Genomic DNA, 23,008 nt, shown 5'->3' on the forward strand with positions numbered 1-23,008 from the left:
ATGGGGAAATTATATTATTTTATGCTAGTATTCAACTATTCTGCCTTATTATTATTCGACCATGCTGGTCATTTATGAACATTTGAACATCTTGACCATGTTTTGTTATAATCTCCACCCGGCACAGCCAGAAGAGGACTGGCCACCCCACATAGCCTGGTTCCTCTCTAGGTTTCTTCCTAGGTTTTGGCCTTTCTAGGGAGTTTTTCCTAGCCACCGTGCTTCTTCACCTGCATTGCTTGCTGTTTGGGGTTTTAGGCTGGGTTTCTGTACAGCACTTTGAGATATCAGCTGATGTACGAAGGGCTATATAAAATAAATTTGATTGATTGATAGTAGAATTGCTCAGACAAAGATTTTGTGTTTAAAAAGTAATTAAAAAAAATCTCAAATAGGTAGGATTCAAAATGATTGACAAACCTATTTTAAATACTTTTCATTACCTCACCTTGTGAGGATAACGGCACTGCGCCTTTTTCTTGAATGTTTTATGAGTTTGAGAACACATTGGGAGAGATCTTAGACCATTCCTCCATACAGAATCCTTCCAGATCCTTGATGTCCTTCGTCTGCTCTTATCGAATGGCCTCTTCAATTCAAACCACAGGTTTTCAATGGGTTTCAAGTCCGGAGACTGAGATGGCCATTGCAAAATTATGATTTTGCAACCAAATAACAATTTCTTTGTGGATTTTGATGTGTGCTTGGGGTTATTGTCTTGCTGGAAGATCCACTTGCGGCCAAGTTCCAGCCTCCTGGCAGAGGCAACCAGGTTTTTAGGCTAAAATGTCCTGTTACCGGGTAAAGTTCATGATGCTGTTGACCTTAACAAAGGGTCTCAGGACTAGTGTAAGCAAAATAGCCCCATAACATTAAAGATCCACCACAAATATTTTACAGAAGGTATGGGTTTCTTTTCGGCAAATGCATCTTGATGGAAGAAATAAATGAAAGAGTATAGTTTCGATAATAAAATATTCACTTAGGCACTCACTTGGTTTAGGCTACAGGACTGAAAGCCTTTGAATGCAACAACCAACTAGCAAACACAGTCATGGGTGGTATTGGTAACTCAATTCACTTGAAAGGCACCCTGGGAAACATGCAAACAAGGTTTCACACCCTACAGTGTTAAAACAACATCCAAAAACCTTTTTAGAGATACATTTCTGGCACTTAAAGGGAACAAACGGCTTTCTCACAGCGGTGGTTCCCTAAAAAGGCAATTTTTGACCTTTTCCAAAGGTCAGCTTTGTACCTGTACTATCTTGTCCCCTAAGGCAGGTACACTATTGGCTCTTTTAAGGTACGAACTGCAAGGGTACAATTACGTACCTATAACTAAAAGGTACAAAGGACTAAAGGGTACCACTACAGTAAACAGTTTGTACCCCTTTAAGAACAAATCTAAACCTTTATTTCTGAGAGTGTAGGTAAAAGTAATCAAGATAAAGTATCCAATCAACTGCATTGCGTATTGCTAAACAGAGGACCACATTTCACCATGCAACCCCACCTTATACTTTACGTGTGGAAGCTTAGTTGAGATGACTGAATCATTTGGCCGCCGGGTAACTAAATATCACATCATGCAAAACTTGATCACACAGTAGAGTATTCTACAATATTAAAGCACATACAGGACTGTCAATGAATTTCAATAATGGGAGAGGCTCGCCTAGCGTGGTGAGACTGGTATTTCTAGTTCCTTGGCTTCCCGTGGTGAAATGGCATAACAGGACCCCGCCCACTACACCGCCGCTAGGATCACATATTTACCAGGAAGTTCAAAGAGGGGAAGCGTCTGGGAGTAAACAACAAAGTTGACCGTTAATGAGATATGTCTGTAAGCGCTGACGGCCCAGCTTTCCTGACTGGCTGGCTAATACGAGCTCGCTTGTTTTCAAACAAATAAGACCGAGCTGAAACAGCCACGGCTAACTAACGTTTACCCATGTTTTTTTTGAGAGAGGTGGGAACAACAGCTAATTGCAGTTCTGGAGGTGTCAGGGGAATAAACGACAGTGGGGTGATCCGCCTGTAATATGCTTTTAGAAGAAAACACAGCATTTCATTACATCAAAACAACAAACCTGTAATACAAAGTATGGAATTATGACTGATTGTCACAGATCAATCCTAGTGTTTGATATGGTCACTTCAAATGCAGGGGCTGAAGTAGGCCTAACCTACTGTAGCTATTCAATCATACAGGATGTTTTCCTATCACACATACATGCACAATACATCCCACAATAATGAGCTAACTGTAGGCCTACACTGGTAACCTTAATCCTGTGTACCCCCAGTCCACGAACCCAAAGAGGCACACAAAGGGAGCTGGGACCTTGGTGCTGCTAATGAAACTAGGCCACGGAGGACCAGGCTGGGGCCAAACACACACACACAAATGCACAAACAAAGGCTGGGCTGGGCTCCATTCCTTACACACGCTGGGCTATGTTTTGGTGTTTTGGGGGCCAGGCGTCTCTCTCCCTCTCAGGCCTGGCTGTCTAATGAGATTTGACAGCCTCCTGATCCTTACCACCCATCGGCGGGGGAGAACAGAGGGGGAGAGGAGGGAGGACTAACTCACCATCTGCCCACGGACCACCCACCGTATACGGGTGGCCCACCCACCGGACCTCCCCTCGCTACTTAGACTTGGGCCTATTCACCCTCATTCACACATCATGGCTATTTTGCTGCCATAACATTCAGAAAGTGGTCTGAGGAGGCACATACAGTGCATTCTGAAAGTATTCAGACCCCTTGACTTTTTCCACATTTTGTTACTTTACAGCATTACTCTAAAATGTATTAAATATTTTTTTTCCCTCATCAATCTTCACACCCTACCCCATAATAACAAAGCAAAAACATGTTTTTAGACATTTTTGCAAATGTATTAAAAAACTAAACTGATATATTACATTGACATAAGTATTCAGACCCTTTACTCAGTACTTTGTTAAAGCACCTTTGGCAGCGATTACAGCCTTCAGTCTTCTTGGGTATGAGTCTACAAGCTTGGCACACTTGTATTTGGCAAGTTTCTCCCATTCTTCTTTGCAGATCCTCTCAAGCTCTGTCAGGTTGGAGAAGGAGCGTAGCTGTACAGCTATTTTCAGGTCTCTTCAGAGATGTTCGATTGGGTTCAAGTCCGGGCTCTGGCTGGGTCACTCAAGGACATTCAGAGACTTGTCCCGAAGCCACTCCTGCGTTGTCTTGGCTGTGTGCTTAGGGTTGTTGTCCTGTTGGAAGGTGAACCTTCGCCCCAGTCTGAGATCCTGAGCGCTCTGGAGCAGGTTTTCATCCAGGATCTCTCTGTACTTTCCTCCGTTCATCTTTCCCTTGATCTTGTAGATCCACTGAAAAACATGATGCTGCCACCACCATGCTTCACCGTAGGGATGGTGCCAGGTTCCTTCCAGACGTGACACTCAGCACTCAGGCCAAAGAGTTCAATCTTGGTTTCATCAGACCATGTTTCTCAAAATATACATTTGCAAAAATTTCTAAAAACCTGTTTTAGCTTTGTCATTATGGAGTATTGCGTGTAGACTGATGATTTTTTTAAAAGTATTTAATCCATTTTAGAATAAGACTGTGATGTAACAAAATGTGGAACAAGGGGTCTGAATACTTTCCGAATGTACTGTAGATGTAATAGAAGCAATAGAATAGCAACATGTCCTGTCTGAAAGGGGTCTGGAGTGTTAATAATATTAAATCATGTATAATTAATGCTAAATATCACCCACATAACGAAGACATGAAACAGGCAAAAGACCTGCGGCAATATTCTTTATCTAACACTCCTCCAACCCCCACTGGTGAAAAATGTACTACAGCTACCAGCCAGCTTCCGAGTAGCAGAGATAGGACAGTAAATATTGACACAGTGTAGGCAGCACCAGGCTTCACTGCGGGCCAAGGGCCTACTCATTATTGGTTACACAACTGCTAAGATGACAGCTAGCTAGATTACCTCCCAGACCAAGCTAAGCTAGCAGTCAGTCACAGACAGAGCAGGCCAAGGCAGGCCAGGGACCTCCAGTTTTCCAATTCAGCTGCCACATCAGAGGCTATGGGACAAATCCCTTCCATCTCTACTGGGCTTTGATGGATAAAGTCCCCTGTTGGTCTCATCAAAGCACCCAGCAGGGCACCCAGCAGGGCACTGGACAGTAAAATCCCTATAGACAATTAGCCACCATAGACCCCCACCCCGGGGACCAGAGGCTGCTTTTGAAGTATTTCATAGGCTACATGGCGATTGATGTGAGCACAATGTGAGTCATTAACTAACGACTTTCATGCAATTACCATGAGCGGGAACATTATGTTTTGTTAATTATATATTTTTTTCACTTATTAGCAGGACTAAGGGGGCATTTGAAATCAGCAAGGGGGGCACAATTAATTTGAGGACATAGGCTACAAGATAGATAGGGTAATTAACCTATTACAAACAGCCTATGGGAATGAGGCCGTTCACACAGCTGTCTTACCAAAATAATGCAAACTAAATGCTGAAGGTAGTTATGATGAAATATGATGAAACATACCGATACATGGCTATACCCATGGGCACTATTTGAGTTCCTGCATTGGAATTAGATTGAATTCTGCGTGCATCACACTATACCACAATAAACATAAAATGTCCAATGCTGAGACCATTTAGGGCTTTTGAAGAGACAGGTTGGCGCTAAATCTGTATCTCGGCTTGGTTGTATCAGCACCATGGAAAGGGTGTAGTACTGCCTACTCTACTGCTCATAGGCAGGGTGTAGTACTGTCTACTAGAGGTCGACCGATTAATCGGATGGACACACAGATGGACATACTTCTCACCCTGGACCAGGCCCTGATCCCTGAGACTCGGAAGAGGAAAAGACGACGTACAACACTCCGTTCTATTGGTGAACATACAATCACTGGAGAACAAACTGGACAAGCTCCGTTCAAGACTATCCTTTCAGGCCTCCCGGGTGGCGCAGTGGTCTAAGGCACTGCATCGCAGTGCTAGCTGTGCCACCAGAGATTCTGGGTTTGAGCCCAGGCTCTGTCGCACAATTGGCCCAGCGTTGTCCAGGTTAGGGAGGGTTTGGCCAGCAGGGATATCCTTGACTCATCGCGCACTAGAGACTCCTGTGGTGGGCCGGGCACAGTGCACGCTGACCAGGTCGCCAGGTGTAAGATGTTTCCTCCGACACATTGGTGCGGCTGGCTTCCGGGTTGGATGTGCATTGTATCAAGAAGCAGTGCGGGTTGGTTGGGTTGTGTTTCGGAGGACGCATGGCTCTCGACCTTCGCCTCTCCCGTGTCCGTACAGGAGTTGCAGCGATGAGACAAGACTGTAACTACTACCAATTGGATACCACGAAATTGGGGAGAAAAAAGGGGTAAGATTTTTTATATTTTTTAAAGACTATCCTTTCAACGGGACCTGAATAACTATGTTTCTCAGAGTCAAGGCTGAACAAGAACATGGATAATATACATCTAGATGTTTTTTCGACACATCGTCAAGACCATACGACATCGTCGGGTAAGGTTAGGGGGGGAGGGGTGTGTCTCTTTGTTAACAACAGTAACAATCTATGTTAAGGAAGTCTCAAGGTTCCGCTCGCCTGAGTTAGAAGACCTCAAAGTAAGCTGTAGACCATATTATTTAACAAGAGAGTTTTCATCTATATTTTTTGTGACTGTCTATTTACCACCACAAACCAACGCTGGCTCTAAGACAGCACTCAACGAGCTGTGTATGCGTTCAATCTCGGCTTGGATGTCCGGGTTAGTTGTCCCCCCCCCCTCCCCTCAAGTTACCTGTGCAACTACTGTAGAGGAGACAAAACTCTAGATCACCTTTACTCCAAACACAGAATGACATACAAAGCTCTTCCTTGCCCTGCACTGCACACTTCCCTATACCATCTGGACAAGAGGAATACCTCTGTAAGAATGCTATTCATCGACTACAGCTCAGCCTTCAACACCATGGTACCCTCCAAGCTCATCATTAAGCTCGGGGCTGTCGGTCTGAACCCCGCGCTGTGCAGCTGGGTCCTGGACTTCCTGTTTTCCGACCCCAGGTGGTGAAAGTAGGCAACCACACCTCCACAACGCTGATCCTCAACACTGGGGCCCCTCAGGGGTGCGTGCTCAGCCCCATCCTGTACTCCGTTTACCCATGAAGGCGTGGCCAAGTACGTCTCCAACTCAATCATCAAGTTTGCAGACAACACAAGAGTGGTAAGCCCTGATTACCAACAACAACGAGACAGTCTACAGGGAGGAAGTGAGGGCCCTGGCAGAGTGGTGCCAGGAAAATAACCTCTCCCTCAATGTCAACAAAATGACGGCGCTGATTGTGGACTTCAGAAGACAGCAGAGGGAGCACGCCCCCATTCACATCGACAGGGGAGAAGGTAAAAAGCTTCAAGTTCCTCAGTGTGCACATCACTGACAATCTGATATGGTCCACTCACATAGACAGTGTGGTGAAGAAGGCACAACAGCGCCTCTTCAACCTGAGGAGCTGAAAGAATTCAGCTTGGCCAAGACCCTCACAAACTTCTACAGATGCCCAATTGAGAGCATCCTGTTGGGCTGCACCATCCGCAACATCTACAGAACACGGTGTCACAGGAAGGCCAAGAAGATTATTAAGGACATCGGCCACCCGAGCTACGGCCTGCCCACCCCGCTACCATCCAGAAGGTGAGGTCAGAACAAGTGCATCAAAGCTGGGACCAAGAGACTGAAAAACAAAAAGGCTTCTACCTCAAGGCCATCAAACTGTTAAATAGTACCATGCCCTGAACGTTAGTCACTGTCACTAGTTGGTAACCACCCAGTTACTCTACTGTGCACCTTAGAGGCTGCTGCCCTATGTTGTTAGATTTGGAACACTGGCCACTTTAATAATGGAACACTGGTAACTTTAATAATGTTTATATAGTGTTTTACCAACTTCACAAGTACAGTACCAATCAAAGGTTTGGACACACCTACTCATTCAAGGGGTTTTCTTTATTTTTACTATTTTAAACATTGTAGAATAATAGTGAAGACATCAAAACTAGGAAATAACAGGGAAACTGGAGGTGTGTTTGGTCATTGTCCTGTTTGAAAAATATATATATTACCACAAAGCGCAAACCAGATGGGATGGGGTATTTCTGCAGAATGCTGTGGTAGCCATACTGGTTAAGTGTGCCTTGAATTCTAAATATATCACAGTCAGTGTCAGCAGCAAAGCACCATCACACCTCCTCCTCCATGCTTCACTGTGGGAACCACAGATGCGGAGATCATCCGTTCGCCTACTCTGCGTCTCACAAAGACACAGAGGTTAGAACCAACATTTCAAATTTGGACTCATCAGACCAAAGGACAGATTTTCACCGGTCTAATGTCCATTGTTCGTGTTTCTTGGCCCAAGCAAGTCTCTTCTTCTTATTGCTGTCCTTTAGTAGTGGTTTCTTTGCAGCAATTCGACCATGAAGGCCTGATTCACGCAGTCTCCTCTGAACAGTTTATGTTGAGATGTGTCTGTTACTTGAACTCTGTGAAGCATTTATTTGGGCTGCAATTTCTGAGGCTGGTAACTCGAATGAACTTATCCTCTGCAGCAGAGGTAACTCTGGATCTTCCTATGGCAGTCCTCATGAGAGCCAGTTTCATCATAGCGCTTGATGGTTTTTGCGACTGCACTTGAAGAAACTTTCAAAGTTCTTGCAAATGTCCATATTCTCTTGAGCTGTTCTTGCCATAATATGGACTTGGTCTTTTCCCAAATAGGGCTATCTTCTGTATACTAACCTTACCTTGTCACAACACAACTGATTGACTCAAATGCATTAAGAAGGAAAGAAATTCCACAAATGAACTTTTAACAAGGCACACCTGTTAATTGAAATGCATTCCAGGTGTCTACCTCATGATTCTGGTTGAGAGAATGCCAAGAGTGTGCAAAGCTGTCATCAAGGCAAAGGGTAGCTACTTTGAAGAAAATATATTAACTTTTGGCCAGGTAGCAGTTGCAAATGAGAACTTGTTCTCAACTAGCCTACCTGGTTAAATAAAGGTGAAATTAAAAAATTAAAAATTTAAATTTGTGTATTGTTACTGTTGTGCATTGTGCACTGTTGGAGCTAGGAACACAAGCATATGGGTATGCAACCAATAACATTTGATTTGATTTGAAGGCAAAATGCAGTAACTACGCCAACAGTGAAACTGAGAAAAATGGCTTTACATTTTTGGGGTTTGCCAGACAAATATGTTGTAGGTAGACAAGTGATAATTCACTGATGTATCATCTTATTATAAAGTCATTTGTATGCATATAAACCATAAGCACTGATTTAACCTATGGCCCCTAAAATGCAAATACTGCACCTTTTTATGACCTTAAACAACTATATGGGTAATACAAAGGCAAAGTGCAGTATCTACAATCTAAATGTGTTTTTTCAACTGTCTTGTTACTGTCTTGTTGTTTTTCTGTTTGCTGGAAACAGTTTGACAGTTCTAACTATATTCCAACTGTATTTAATGGTTTTATGTAGTTATGTTTTCATGTTTTTATGTTATATTGTAGAAACCCTTAAGCATTTTTCGCCATAAGGTAAGGACTATTTCATGACATAGAATGTTTATACTTATACTACTTTGTGCAGTATTTACAATCTTAATATGTTTTCCCAATTTTCTTGTGTTTTTCTGTTTCACTTATTTATTTTTTTACCTTTATTTAACTAGGCAAATCAGTTAAGAACAAATTCTTATTAACAATGATGGCCTAACCTGGCCAAACACTAATCCAGACGACGCTGGGCCAATTGTACACCGCCCTATGGGATTCCCAATCACGGCCAGTTGTGATACAGCCTGGAATGGTAATTTATTCACTTAGAGGTCAAAGGTCAAATAAGTAGTCATTGTTGATATGCATAAAAATTTACTTCATAATAAGATAATACATCAGTGCATTATCACTTATCTACTTACAACATATTTGGCTGGACAGCTAGTAAACTTTAAATACATTTTTCTCAGTTTCACTGTTTGTGTAGTTACTGCTCATTGCCTTTGTATGGCAGAGCGGATAACGAATTACTTGGATTTTGAAGCTACTGCACATTTTACACTATATTTTCACTGAAACTGAGCATAATTGAACAAGGACACTTTTTCACAAGATAAAACATATACTATAAAGCCTGATATCAGTCTGAAAAATGTAGTTACTGCGTTTTGCCTTTGTAGGGCAGAGTACTGGTCTTGTCTATTTAGAAATCAGAAAGGGCACATTGAATACGGGATTTTAGAACCTCTATAAAGACCAGACCAGTACTTCCTGGAAAAGTGTGATATCAGCATCTTTCAGCGGCCTCATTCACTCAGATGTTTCCATCCTCACACAGACAGCTCCCACTTCCCTACCAGATCCAGAAAAGTGCTGAACCTGCTAATGTTTCAGAAACACTGAGCAGTGCTTTCTTGGCGAACCATGTTAACTACCGACTCCATTTTATATTACTGAATAGGGAAAGCAGCCACTGTTTCCTTCAGTGCTACTCTCCTACCAGGTCATATCACAGGGCCAGCATTATGAGCTACTGTAATCATTTACAATGTGTAACATTCCCAGGAGTCAACTGCCAGGAATGAAAGTGATTCATTTAAGCGAGGATATCAGTGTGATAACAATGCCCCACGATGCCTTGAAAATAGATTGTTAGTGAGTCAGAAGGTGGTGTAAATGAACTAAGTAAAAAATACTTTGAAGTACTACTTAAGTAGTTTTATTTGGGTATCTATACTTTACTATTTATATTTTTTACAACTTTTACTCCACTACATTTCTAAAGAAAATATGTACTTTTTACTCACATACATTCTTCCTGACACCCAAAAGTACTAGTTAAACTTTGAATGCCTAGGCAGGACAGCAATATGGTCAGAAATACGCACCTATCAATATAACGTGTTGTCATCCCTACTGCCTCTGATCTCACTAAACACAAATACTGCGTTTGTAAATGATATCTGAGTGTTGGAGTGTGCCCTGGATGTCCGTAAATAAAAATATCATGCCATCTGGTTTGCGTAACATATGGAATTTGATGTATAGCATTTACTTTAACTTTTCACTTCTACTCAAGTATGACAATGGATGACTTTTTCCACCACTCTACTTAAGTACATTTAAAACCAGATACTTTTAGACTTTTACTCAGGTAGTATTTTACTGGGGGACCTTAACTTTTACTTGAGTCACTTTCTATTAAGGTATCTTTACTTTTAAGTATGACAATTGAGTACTTTTTCCACCACTGGTAGGTGCGTGCATCGACCAACACAAGTCAAAGTGTAGCCGAACATCATAGTAATTTCGAAAAAGATGTGCATTTCTTGCTCCTTTCAAAACTGGTGGACCTAGTTGATTATTTAATTCTAGAATTTATTAAAAAAGTATCCGTTTTTAAAATGAATGAGAGTGCCTCTCCTTTGAAACAGTTACTAAGTCACACAGACCAAATGGATGCTGGGTAGCCATGTTAAATACAGACTACAGAGGTCAGCCATGGTGTACCCTGGTTCATACCACAGGGCATTGGCTGCAGCGCAACCAAAGACCCAAATAAATCCATAAAAGCACACTCCTCCTCTCATAGTTGTACAGTCAGGATCCATGGGGGAAAAAAGAGGGAGAAGTATACAAAACCTCTGGCTTCTTACACACCCAAAAGACATCAAAGCCGGCCATTGAGGGTGTGTTCTTGAAGAGTTAGAAAGGTCAGTCAGAGAGTAAATTGATGCTTCTGCTAACTCAGCTATCATTATTCTGACAAGCAAAAGTTCACAAGGCTAGAGAGACAGTGATGGACAGCCAAATGAAATAAGGGGAAGAAAGAGGAACACCTTCTAAAAGATACATCATTCTAGTCCCTTTTTGAGTGCAATGTTCCATTATGGCCACCTGCCTCTGTCTCTCACTCGCTTTAACACTTCAAAAGCTCCCTTTGTGCTGAGTACGGTCCATAACAGTGGCTGGCGGTTGGCCTCGGTCAGAGTGACAGAATACGGTCAAAGTGACAGAATGCAGTCCCAATCTGTGTCACCCGTGTGAAGCTGAATCAGTTTGGAGAAAGAAAAAAACACTAGTTTTCCCCAGTTTTCCTATTCCCACAGCCAACATGACCAGGGGTGTAAAAGACCTCTTCAAAATGGAAGACCAGTTCAGTTCCTCTCCCCATATAAAGGAATCTACTTTGATTCACAAGCCAAGAGTAGGGCCAGGGTGACAACATGGGGACTTCACTGCTTTGCAACTGGACAGAGGTTAGAAATAAAAATACAAATATGGGGTCAGGATGATGAGACAGAAATATCTCTACAAGCTTGGGGGATTGGCATACAGTGCCATTAGAAAGTATTCACACTTGACTTTTTTAGAAACGCTGTTGGTTTACAACCTGAATTTGAAAATGTATAAAAGTGGGACTTTTGGTCACTGGCCTACCCACAATACCCCATTATGTCAAAGTGGAATTATGTTAAGAAATGAAAAGCGGAAATGTCTCGATTCAAGTTTTCAACCCCTTTGAAAATATGCAAGCCTAAATAAACAAGTTCAGGAGTAAAAATGTGCTTAACAAATCACATAATAAGTTGTATGGACTCACTCTATGTGCAATAATAGTGTTTAACATGATTTTTGAATGACTACCTCATCTCTGTACCCCACAAATACAATTACAGTATGTATAAGAACCCTCAACCGAGCAGTGAATTTCAAAAACAGATTCAACCACAAAGACCAGAGAGGTTTCCCAATGCCTCGTAAAGAAAGGCTCCTATTGGTAGATGGGTAAAAAGTAAAACATACATTGAATATCCCTTTGAGCATGGTGAAGTTATTAATTACACTTTGGATGGTGCAGCCATACACCCAGTCACTACGACGATACAGGCGTCCTTCCTAACTCAGTTGCCGGAGAGGAAGGAAACCACTTAGGGATTTCACCATGAGGCCAATGGTGACTTTAAAACAGTTACAGAGTTTAATGGCTGTGATAGGAGAAAACTGAGAACTGATCAAAAACATTGTAATTACTCCACAACACTAGCCTAATTGACAGAGTGAAAAGAAGGAAGCCTATGGAGAATAGAAAAGTCCCAAAACATGTATCCTGTTTGCAACAAGGCTCTAAAGTAGTACTGCAAAAAATATGGCAAAGCAATTAACTTTTGGTCCTGAATACAAAGTGTTATGTTTGGAGCAAATCCACTTCTAGTCTAGTGGTGGCTGCATCATGTTATGGATATGCTTATAATTGTTAAGGACTGGGGAGATTTTCTGGGTAAAAAATAAATGGAATGGAGCTAAGCACATGCAAAAACCTAGAGGAAAACCTGGTTCAGTCTGCTTTCCTCCAGACACTGGGAGATGAATTTACCTTTCAGCAGTACAATAACCTAATACACAAGGCCAAATCTACACTGGAGTTGCTTACCAATAAGACAGTAAATTTTCCTGAGTGGCCAAGTTACAGTTTTGACTTAAATTTACTTGAAAATCTAAGGCAAGACCTGAAAAGTGTTGTCTAGCAATGATCAACAGCCAATTTGACAGAGCTGGAAGAATTTTTAAAATAATAATGGACAAATGTTGCACAATCCAGGTGTGGAAAGTTCTTAGAGACTTACCCAGAAAGACTCACAGCTGTAATCGCTGCCAAAGGTGCTTCTACAAAGTATTGACTCAGGGGTGTGAATATTCATGTAAATTATATTTCTGTATTTCATTTCCATACATTTGCAAAAAATGGTCATTATGGGGTATTGTGTGTAGATGGGTGAGAAACATTCAGGCTGTAACACAACCAAATGTGGAATAAGTCAAGGTGTATGAATACTTTCTGCAGGCACTGTAACACTGCCAGGTCATGCCTGTGGGACACACAGGGCAGAGAGAGAGGCTTGCATTTTCGAATGTATTATTTTTCATCTGAACACAAAAGCCTGAGATCCTTGAGGAATGTCCGCCTCTCTGACAGACAAAGAGGACGGCTTGGTGCCCACTCTGAGAGCCATGTGGAGGAAAGCACAAAGCATCTGTTGATCGGAAGTGGCACAGTGTTTCCCCCTACTTGTTGTTTTCTTTCCCACACAGGTGGGGCCCTCAAGAAAAGATGCACGTCTGATACCAAAATCCCTCATGGAAACCAATTGAGGCCAAATACTTTTCATTAGGAAGGCAATATACATTGGTGTGTTGGCTAGGCCCACCCACCCCCTTCTATGATAGGGGGAACAATTCTGGTCAGGATTTATGGTCTCAGTACAGTGACAATAGTGGCAGTATAAGAGTCAGGGAGTAGTTGCTTACTCATTTGTCGCTCTCCGTAGCTGATGGCTTCGGCGAGGGGACTCCATCCCTGAGCGTTCTTCACCTTCACTGGTGCATTGTGGGCCAGCAGCAGATGGGCACACTCTGTGGGAAAAAGAGACAAGAGGAAACAGTCATTTACTTATTACAGAGAAAGAGACAGAGCTAGTGGGAGAGAGCACTGCCTACAATTTGTCAATGGTTAATCTGATTTGCGCTGCTACATGACCCAGTGTGGACCGACTAGAGGGGACAAGGGTCAAGCATGGAAAATACACTAAATTATTGACCTCCAAAATCTTCAACAACTGTGTTCTGTGTAACGGTTTCTTCATAGCCTGAAGCCTGAAACGAGCAAAGAATGACAAGTCAACAGTACACCATGTTTCCCACCAAAAACACTCCACCAGCCCTCTGCTGTGAAGTATTTCATTCAAACTCCACTGAGCTTTCCCACCAAACAGACAAAAGAGGCCCTGGAAGCTAATTTTATCTCCAACCTGACACCATGCCCATGTCGGAACAGGCTCTAATTTAGACTTTTAACTTCCCTTCTCCAGGGAAAGCTTCCAGAAATGGAATTTTGCAATGAAGTGAGACATTGTGTATGCTTCACTTCAAATATAATTATCTTCAAATTCATATATTTACTGACAAAATGCAACATTTTGGTCACATAGACCTACAAAAAGGCCTCATTGGATTGTATCCCAATCCGACTATTTCATTCTGATTTTATAAAGGGGATGTACTGTCATACATTCCACTGTGAGGCTCTCTCTTTCTGTGTACCAGTTTTCATGTCGAATAATAAAGGAGACAAATGCTTTGTAGCAGTAGAGAATCTTTCATCTAAACCTAAGAATAGTGGGGGGTCAGATAGGGAGTAAGAATGGGATGGAAATAGGAGGGTCGTTCCACGAAATGAGTACGTTTTGAGTCCCTTTGGTATTTTAAGTAGAAATTGTGCACCAATATCGAATTTTAAAAGCCTGTATATTTAATGAAGTGCTATTTAATGTAGAGACCACATTGACAATTCAATACATCATGTTTATATTAATAAAGACTTGGTAATGTGTCAGAATTCAGCATGTCCCTCTGTGCAGTCTTTGTAACTTCTTGGAAGAGTTTAATCCACTTAACCCCAAAGTTTCTCCAGGTTTTCACCATCACTGTGAAGCCCTAGTTATTTTGTTGCTTCGACAAAGTCATTTCTGAAGATCAAAATAGATGCTCTACACATACAGAGACAGAGGGGGCGCTGTTTTGCTCGCTCGGATGCTGTCTCCGGTGAGATACATTCAGCCTATTGCGAATTGAAAGAAATTTATGAAACACTGAGAGATGAAAGATAAATTATTTCAAATGTTTAAAAAACATTTTTCCTGCTAAATTTTTTTTTGGGGGGGAAGTCCGGCTTTCCTTGGCATCCATGAATACACGCCACCGGTGAAACTATTCATTTTTTTATTATAATTATCAAAATAAACATTGCACATCTAATAGTCAAATCATAGCATAAAAGCAGGTGAGTTGGTTCTACTCTTTTTGGCAATTTTCTGGTGTTTTGTGGTGGCAAATTGAGTGGGTCGAACAGAACACGAACACCTCAATACTGTTACCCATAGATAGACATGCTAGAAATGTTTTAACATTTTTGTGAAGCATGCATTCAATTGCCCTTCCCTGTTGCATACAACAAGGGTCCACTCCCCCTATCACAAGGGGATTTATGGCTGATTTAAGATGAACTTGTCAACCCTGTTACAGTCAACCCTGCTACTTTATTTGGCACTTAAAGAGGAATAATTGCATATTTCGGAAATTTGTCTAAGTGCCTAAACCTTCTTGACTTACTATTGGACAGTCTATCACAGTACGCACCTCTGTCACTCAGAGAGAGCTGGGGCAGAGCTAGAGCCCTCCCCTTATAGCTTTTGAGCAATATATTCAAACATTAGAACAAAAAAACAGCAACACCACTTAGGAGATAAAGATTGCTAGTACAGTGTTTCTGATCAGATCGACAATGATCTTTTAATGTATTTGTGTGTCTACAATGCCATCTTTAGCGCACAGGATTTCTGCTTGGTTTCCAGATAAATGCATTGAAAGAGAAAAATGAAATAGGCTACTACCAACATTCTGATGGTGCTTCTGACAATATAGTAAAAGGCGTGTTGTGTTGGGTGATGTGCTAAAGTCTGATGCATTTTGAAAACTTCCTAGTGTGTTGTGTTTATGAGGAGTTCCCTCGTGTGTATGTTGTCGCATGAGCGGTAAGCCTGTGGGCTGCTGTTTCCTCCGTGCTTGGCACAGATCTCACAAAAGTTCAAATTGTGACATGTATCACATAAAATGCATATGCCATATCTCACAACCGATTGGGCTTCCAGAATTGAGTATGATCGCTGTGACAACATTTTCCCGTAGATTTGCATTATTCCACAAAGTTCTACCTAGCGTTGCAGTTACATAACCTTGTGACATAGTAGGCTCTAGCTCTGCCTCCACTCTCCCTGAGTGAGAGAGGTGCGCACTGTGACAGACAGTCCAACAATGAGTCAAAGAGGTTTAGACACATAGACAAATTTCCGGAATTTATTCCCCTTTAATAGGCACTTACTATAATCCATTCTTTATTTAACCTCTTAAAATGGGAAAACATGTTTTTTTATTAAGTAGAACGTGTTCGTCGTGAAAAATGTTAAAATTAAGTGAATGTTTTTTTTTTATACCAAGTTGAACTACCCTAAAGGGACTCATTTTGTGGGATGACCCAGAACTGTTCCGTTAAACCACATGACCTCATGCTTTCATACGGGCTTAGAACTTTAAAGCTAGGATCCCTTCCGATGAGCCATACACAAACAACATATGCAACGTCAAACAACCATCCCACTGGGCACAGACGTCAGTTCAGCGTCTAGTTTTGATTTGCATTTGCTTGGGTTTACAACTAATGTGAATTCAACGTGAAATCAACAACAACAAAAAGAGCTCTCCTTGTCATTGTATTCAGGTTCAACGTTAGGCGGAATAAAGACAAGATCCCTTTACATGAATGACTTTCTGCAAATCCAGTCAGTTTTCCATGTTGATTCAACATCATCACATAGATTTTTTTTGGCATTGAAATAACATGGAAACAATGTTGATTCAACCAGTTTTTGCCCAGCAGGATGAAGTCTGTAGGAAATTAGATTTTTGATCTCTGGCTTGACCAGAACATATCCTAGGCCAGGAAATAAACAGACATCAGTTAATGTGTACTCTGATGGGACGATACAACAGCCCAAACCCCCAGGCCTTGCCTATATTTATACAGGAAGCAGCACAGCAGCATGTGAATAACATAAGTTCTCTACTTCCTGGGTTGGGCAACTTGTCAACAACAATAGAGAGAGAAAATGGAGCCCGTTGTTCCGACTGTCAATATAGCAGTGACACCTCTAATTAAAATGGTGGCTTCTATGCAACTATGTTTTTTGGCTAATGTCATTTATAGCACCAAACAAGCAGGTCAAATGCGGAAATTGTCAACAATCCGCTGAATGGAAAATATATAGGCCAGGTGTTTCATGGGCAGGAACTGGGACTTTCATCACTCCTTGTTTGGCAACCTGCTACAATGGATGACTCTAATAATTGAAGAAAGGTCACATGGATGCTCTTCTGTGTGGAACAATAATATCATTGGCACGTGTGTCAACCAGACAAACCTGTTACTCAACTAATTGAACCCAAGTCCAATCTCTTTCAATCAAGTCTTAACGTATTGTTCTGCCTTGTTACTCTGCCAAATGTCACAGAAAATGCCCAAGACATTCCTCCCTTAGTCATGAGAACGGGGAATTCTCCTCCTCGGCACAACCGTCAAACACACAGTTTGTATTTCTGGAGGTTGTGTCTTCCACACAATTTTTATATATATTTTTTATTTAAATGTAACTTTTTTTTTTAACTAGGCAAGTCAGTTAAGAACAAATTCTTGTTTACAATGACGGCCTACCCCGGGCCAAACCCAGGTGATGACAATGAGATGGCAGAGAAAAAAACATCGTACTGATGCACACAAAGCGAATGCCTCTGATTTACAGTTAATTGCCAAAATAAAAGAAACACCAACATAAAGTGTCTTAATAGGATGTTGGGCCACCACAACCCAGAAAAACTTAAATGCGCCTTGTCATAGATTCTACAAGTGTCTGGAACTCTACTGGGGGGATGCGACACCATTCTTCCACAAGAAATTCCACAATTTGGTGCTTTGTTGATGATGGTGGAAAACACCGTCTCAGGCACCACTCCAGAATCTCCCATAAGTGTTCAATTGGGTTGAGATCTGGTGATGGCCATGGCATATGGTTCACATTGTTTTCATGCTCATCAAACCATTCAGGGATCACTCATGCTCTGTGGATGGAGGCATTGTCATCCTATGGGGTCCTTGCCACTCCTTGTCATTGCCAACATTCTATAATTAATGAGATCGAGGAAAACAGAGGGGTTGATCCTAATTCGATAACCCTCACAACGTATCCTCCAATCACAACAATTATCCAAATATTGGAACTCTATAACTTTTTTTCTCCCCACAGAACAGTTGGTATCTGGTTGCTAAGCACACATTAAGCACACGTTTTTTGTTTTTTCCCGACAAAACCAGTGGTGCACGACTCCAGGATTTTTGGAGTAGACTCCGACTCCTGTGGTTGGAGTTGCTAGCTCGCTCTTTCTTTGCTGTGAAAGATGTGAGAGTTTGTGTTCTCGAAGTCGACTACAGCAACTAGTCTCCTCCATTGCAAAAATACTGAATCTTAGGAGAAGGTTGACACCCAGAAATGGGAGTTGAAGGGCAAGGAGTCGCGGAATCAAATATTTTGAAGTAGACTCCCCACCACTAGTCTACATTCTCAAACAAAATACATACTGCAATTCCAACCACAAAACCTCTTTGCTTTGATTTTAAGTCTCAAAATACAATAGCTTGCTTAGCTAATTGTTTGTTTTTGAGGCTCCACATGTTGTAATGAAAAATATTAATGCTATTTTCAAGAACCATTGAGCAACTCCACTGTAAATCCAGCTGCATTTTAATCATTGAGTTTGCCGAAAGGCCAGTCTCTTTGGCAATGACATAGAGTGGCAAGGAGTGGAATGTTAGCCAAAAAGACTGGTACCCAGACTAGAGAAATTCAAACCCCTGCTAGATCAAGATCCCTGTTCCCTAAATTGTTTGGTGCATCAAAAATAAAAAGAGATGGACGCCTCGCTTCGCGTTCTTAGGAAACTATGCAGTATTTAGTTTTTTACATATTATTTCTTACACCGTTACCCCAGGAAATCTTAAGTCTTATTACATACAGCCTGGAGGAACTATTGGATATAAGAGCTATGTCAACTTACCAACATTACGACCAGGAATACGACTTTCCCGAAGCGGATCCTCTGTTTGGACCACCACCCAGGACAATGGATCGGATCCCAGTAGGCGACCCAAAACAACGACGCCGCAGAAGGGGCAGACGGAGCAGTCTTCCGCCCACCGCTCCCGAGTATACTATTCACCAATGTCCAGTCTCTTGACAACAAAGGTATACGAAATTCGAGCAAGGGTTGCTTTCCAGAGAGACATCAGAGATTGTAACATTCTTTGTTTCATGGAAACATGGCTCACTCGGGATATGTTATCAGAGTTGGTACAGCCACCAGTTTTCTTCTGAAAACAAGGCTCCCTAAATTTTATCAGCATATCGAATGCGTGACCCGGGCTGGCAACACTCTGGATCATTGCTACTCTAATTTCTGCGACACATACAAACCCTCCCTCGCCCTCCTTTCGGTAAATCTGACCACGACTCAATTTTGTTGCTCCCAGCCTATAGACAGAAATTAAAACAGGAAACGCCCATGCTCAGGTCTGTTCAACGCTGGTCCGACCAATCTGATTCCACGCTTCAAGATTGCTTCGATCACGTGGACTGGGATATGTTCCGGATAGCATCGGACAATAACATTGATGTATACGCTGATTCGGTGAGCGAGTTTATTAGCAAGTGCATCGGTGATGTGGTACCCACGGTGACTATTAAATCCTTCCCCAACCAGAAACCATGGATTGATGGCAGCATTCGTGCAAAACTGAAAGCGCAAACCACTGCTTTTAATCTTGGCAAGGCGACCGGAAACATGACCGAATACAAACAGTATAGCTATTCCCTCCGCAAGGCAATCGAGCAAGCTAAGCGTCAGTATAGAGACAAAGTAGAGTCGCAATTCAACGGTTCAGACGCAAGATGTATGTGGCAGGTTCTACAGTCAATCACGGACTACAAAAAGAAAACCAGCCCCGTCGTGTACACCGATGTCTTGCTCCCAGACAAACTAAACCACTTCTTTGCTTGCTTTGAGGACAATACAGTGCCACTGACACGGCCCACTACCAAAACATGCGGGCTCTCCTTCACCGCAGCCAACGTGAGTAAAACATTTAAACGTGTTAACCCTCGCAAGGTTGCTGGCACAGACGGCATCCCTAGCCACGCGCTGACCAGCTGGCTGGTGTGTTTACGGACATATTCAATCAATCCCTATTCCAGTCTGCTGTTCCCACATGCTTCAAGAGGGCCACCATTGTTCCTGTTCCCAAGATAGCTAAGGTAACTTAGCTAAACGACTATCGCCCCGTAGCACTCACTTCCGTCATCATGAAGTGCTTTGAGAGACTAGTCAAGGATCATATCACCTCCACCCTACCTGACACCCTAGACCCACTCCAATTTGTAGTGAGGACTGCAAAACGCATCACCGGGGGGCAAACTACCTGCCCTCCAGGACACCTACATCACCCAATGTCACAGGAAGGCCAAAAAGATCATCAAGGACAACCACCCGAGCCACTGCCTGCTCACCCCGCTATCATCCAGAAGGCGAGGTCAGTACAGGTGCATCAAAGCTGGGACCGAGAGACTGAAAAACAGCTTCTATCTCAAGGCCATCAGACTGTTAAACAGCCATCACTAACATTGAGTGGTTTCTGCCAACATATAGACTCAATCTCTAGCCCCTTTTATAATTAACATTTGGATGTAATAAATGTATCACTAGTCACTTAAACAATGCAACTTTATATAATGTTCACATACCCTACATTACTCATCTCATATGTATATACCATCTACTGCATCTAGCCAATCTAGCTAATATTTATTTTATTTGAAAACAAATAGTGCCGATTGAGTGCACTTCCAGTAATACCGTATACCCTGGTAAGGTACCGCCCAACCCTATTTCTGGGTCAGCCTATAAGAGCTTTGCACACCTGGATTGTGCAACATGTGCCATTATTCTTTTCAACATTCTTCAAGCTCTGTCAAATTGCGCATTCCTTTTCTTTTTTATCCTGAACCCCCCCTCCCCCCCAGTCCTTAACAATTACAAGCATAACCATAACATGATGCAGCCACCACTATGCTTGAAAATATGTAGAGTGGTACTCAGTAATGTGTTGTATTGGATTTGCCCCAAACATAACACTTTGAATTCAGGACAAAAAGTAAATTGCTTTGACATATTTTTGCAGTATTACTTTAGTGCCTTGTGCATGTCTTAGAATATGTTTTATTTTGTACATGCTTCCTTCTTTTCACATTGTCAATTAGGTTAGTTTTGTGGAGTAACTACCATGTTTTTGATCCAGCCTCAGTTTTTCTCCTATCACAGCCATTAAACTTTGTAACTATTTTAAAGTCACCATTGGCCTCCTCTTGATATTCCTGAGCGGTTTAGTTCCTCTCCTGCAACTGAGTTATGAAGAGCGCCTGTATCTTTGTAGTGACTGGGTGTATTGATACACCCTCCAAAGTGTAATTAATAACTTCACCGTGCTCAAAGAGATATTCAATGTCTGCTTTCTTTCTTTTTACCCATCTACCAATAGGTGCCCATCTTTGTGAGGCATTGGAAAACTTCCCTGGTCTTTGTTGTTGAATCTGTGTTTGAAATTCACTGCTTGACTGAGGAACATTACAACTAATTGTATGTGTGGCGTACAGAGGTGAGGTAGTCATTGAAAAATTATGTTAAACACTATTATTGCACACAGAGTGAGTCCATGCAACTTATGTGACTTGTTAAGCACACCAACAGAATGCTCTCAATGGTGCATCTACAGAAGTTTGCGAGAGTCTTAGGGGCCATGCCGAATTTCTTCAGCCGCCTGAGGTTGTAGAGGCGCTGTTGCGCCTTCTTCCCCACAGTGTTGGTGTGGTGGCCATTTCAGGTCCTCAGTGATGTGCATGCCAAGAAACTTGAAGCTTTTGACCCTCTCCACTGCAACCCCGTCGTTGTGGATGGGGGCATGTTGCCTCCTCTCTCTCCTGTAGTCCTCCTTTGTTATTTGATGTTGAGGGACAGGTTATTTTCCTGGCATCACTCCGCCAGGGCTCTAACCTCCTCCCTGTAGGCTGTCTCGTCATTATTGGTAATCAGGCCTACCAATGTCGTGTCTTCAGCTAACTTGATGATTGAGTTGGGAGTAGTGCGTAGCCACACAGTAATGGGTAAACAGGGAGTACAGGAGGGGGCTGAGCACACACCCCTGGGGGGTTCCGTGTTGAGGATTAGCATGGCAAAGATGTTGTTGCCTACCCTCACCACTTGGGGTTAACCCAACAGGAAGTCTAGGACCTAGTTGCACAGGGAGGGGTTCAGAAGACTGAGCTTACTAACAAGCTTGGTGGGCACTATGGTGTTGAAAGCAGAGCTCTAGTTGATGAACAGCATCCTCACATAGGTATTCCTATTGTCTAGGTGGAATAGGGTAATGTGCAGTGCAATGGCGAATGCGTCGCCCTTGGATTTGTTGGGGAGGTATGCAAAATGTAGTGGGTCTAAGATGTCGGGCAAGGTAGAGGTGATATGGTCCTTGACCAGCCTCTCAAAGCACTTCATGATAACAGAGGTGAGTGCTACGGGGCGATTTAAATAAAATGCAGACCTTAAAGTGAAATGCTTACTTACGAGCCCCTAACCAACAATGCAGTTTCAAAAAATACGGATAAGAATAAGAGATAAAGGTAACAAGTAATTAAAGAGCAGCAGTAAAATAACAATAGCGAGACTATATACAGGGGGGTACCGATACAGAGTCAATGTGCGGGGGCACCTGTTAGTTGAGGTAGTATGTACATGTAGGTATTAAAGTGTAAAGAGGGGTTGGGGGGGGGGTACACTGCAAACAGTCTGGATAGCCATTTGACTAGATGTTCAGGAGTCTTATGGCTTGGGGGTAGAAGCTGTTTAGAAGCCTCTTGGACCTAGACTTGGTGCTCCGGTACCGCTTGTAGTAGAGAGGTAGCAGAGAGAACAGTCTATGACTAGGGTGGCTGGAGTCTTTGACCATTTTTAGGGCCTTCCTCTGAAACTGCCTGGTATAGAGGTCCTGCATGGCAGGAAGCTTGGCCCCAGTGATGTACTGGGCCGTTCTCACTACCCTTTGCAGTGCCGTGCGGTCGGAGGCCGAGCAGTTGCCATACCAGGCAGTGATGCAACCAGTCAGAATGCTCTCAATGGTGCAGCTATAGAACCTTT

The 23,008-nt window shown here is 42.5% G+C and overlaps 1 protein-coding gene across 1 annotated transcript in view; it reads right to left on the reverse strand.

The window, feature by feature from the left end:
* The window catches only part of LOC110524182 (ankyrin repeat domain-containing protein 13C), an 88,312-nt gene that overhangs the window by 24,116 nt on the left and 41,188 nt on the right, over positions 1-23,008 (reverse strand). Inside the window, exon 3 of the mRNA XM_036977978.1 lies at positions 13,412-13,516. Within this exon, the coding sequence (XP_036833873.1) occupies positions 13,412-13,516 (105 nt within the window). The remainder of the gene's footprint in view (positions 1-13,411; positions 13,517-23,008) is intronic.

Source organism: Oncorhynchus mykiss, chromosome 5 (assembly GCF_013265735.2).
Source record: "Oncorhynchus mykiss isolate Arlee chromosome 5, USDA_OmykA_1.1, whole genome shotgun sequence".
Classification (NCBI taxonomy): Eukaryota; Metazoa; Chordata; class Actinopteri; order Salmoniformes; family Salmonidae; genus Oncorhynchus; species Oncorhynchus mykiss.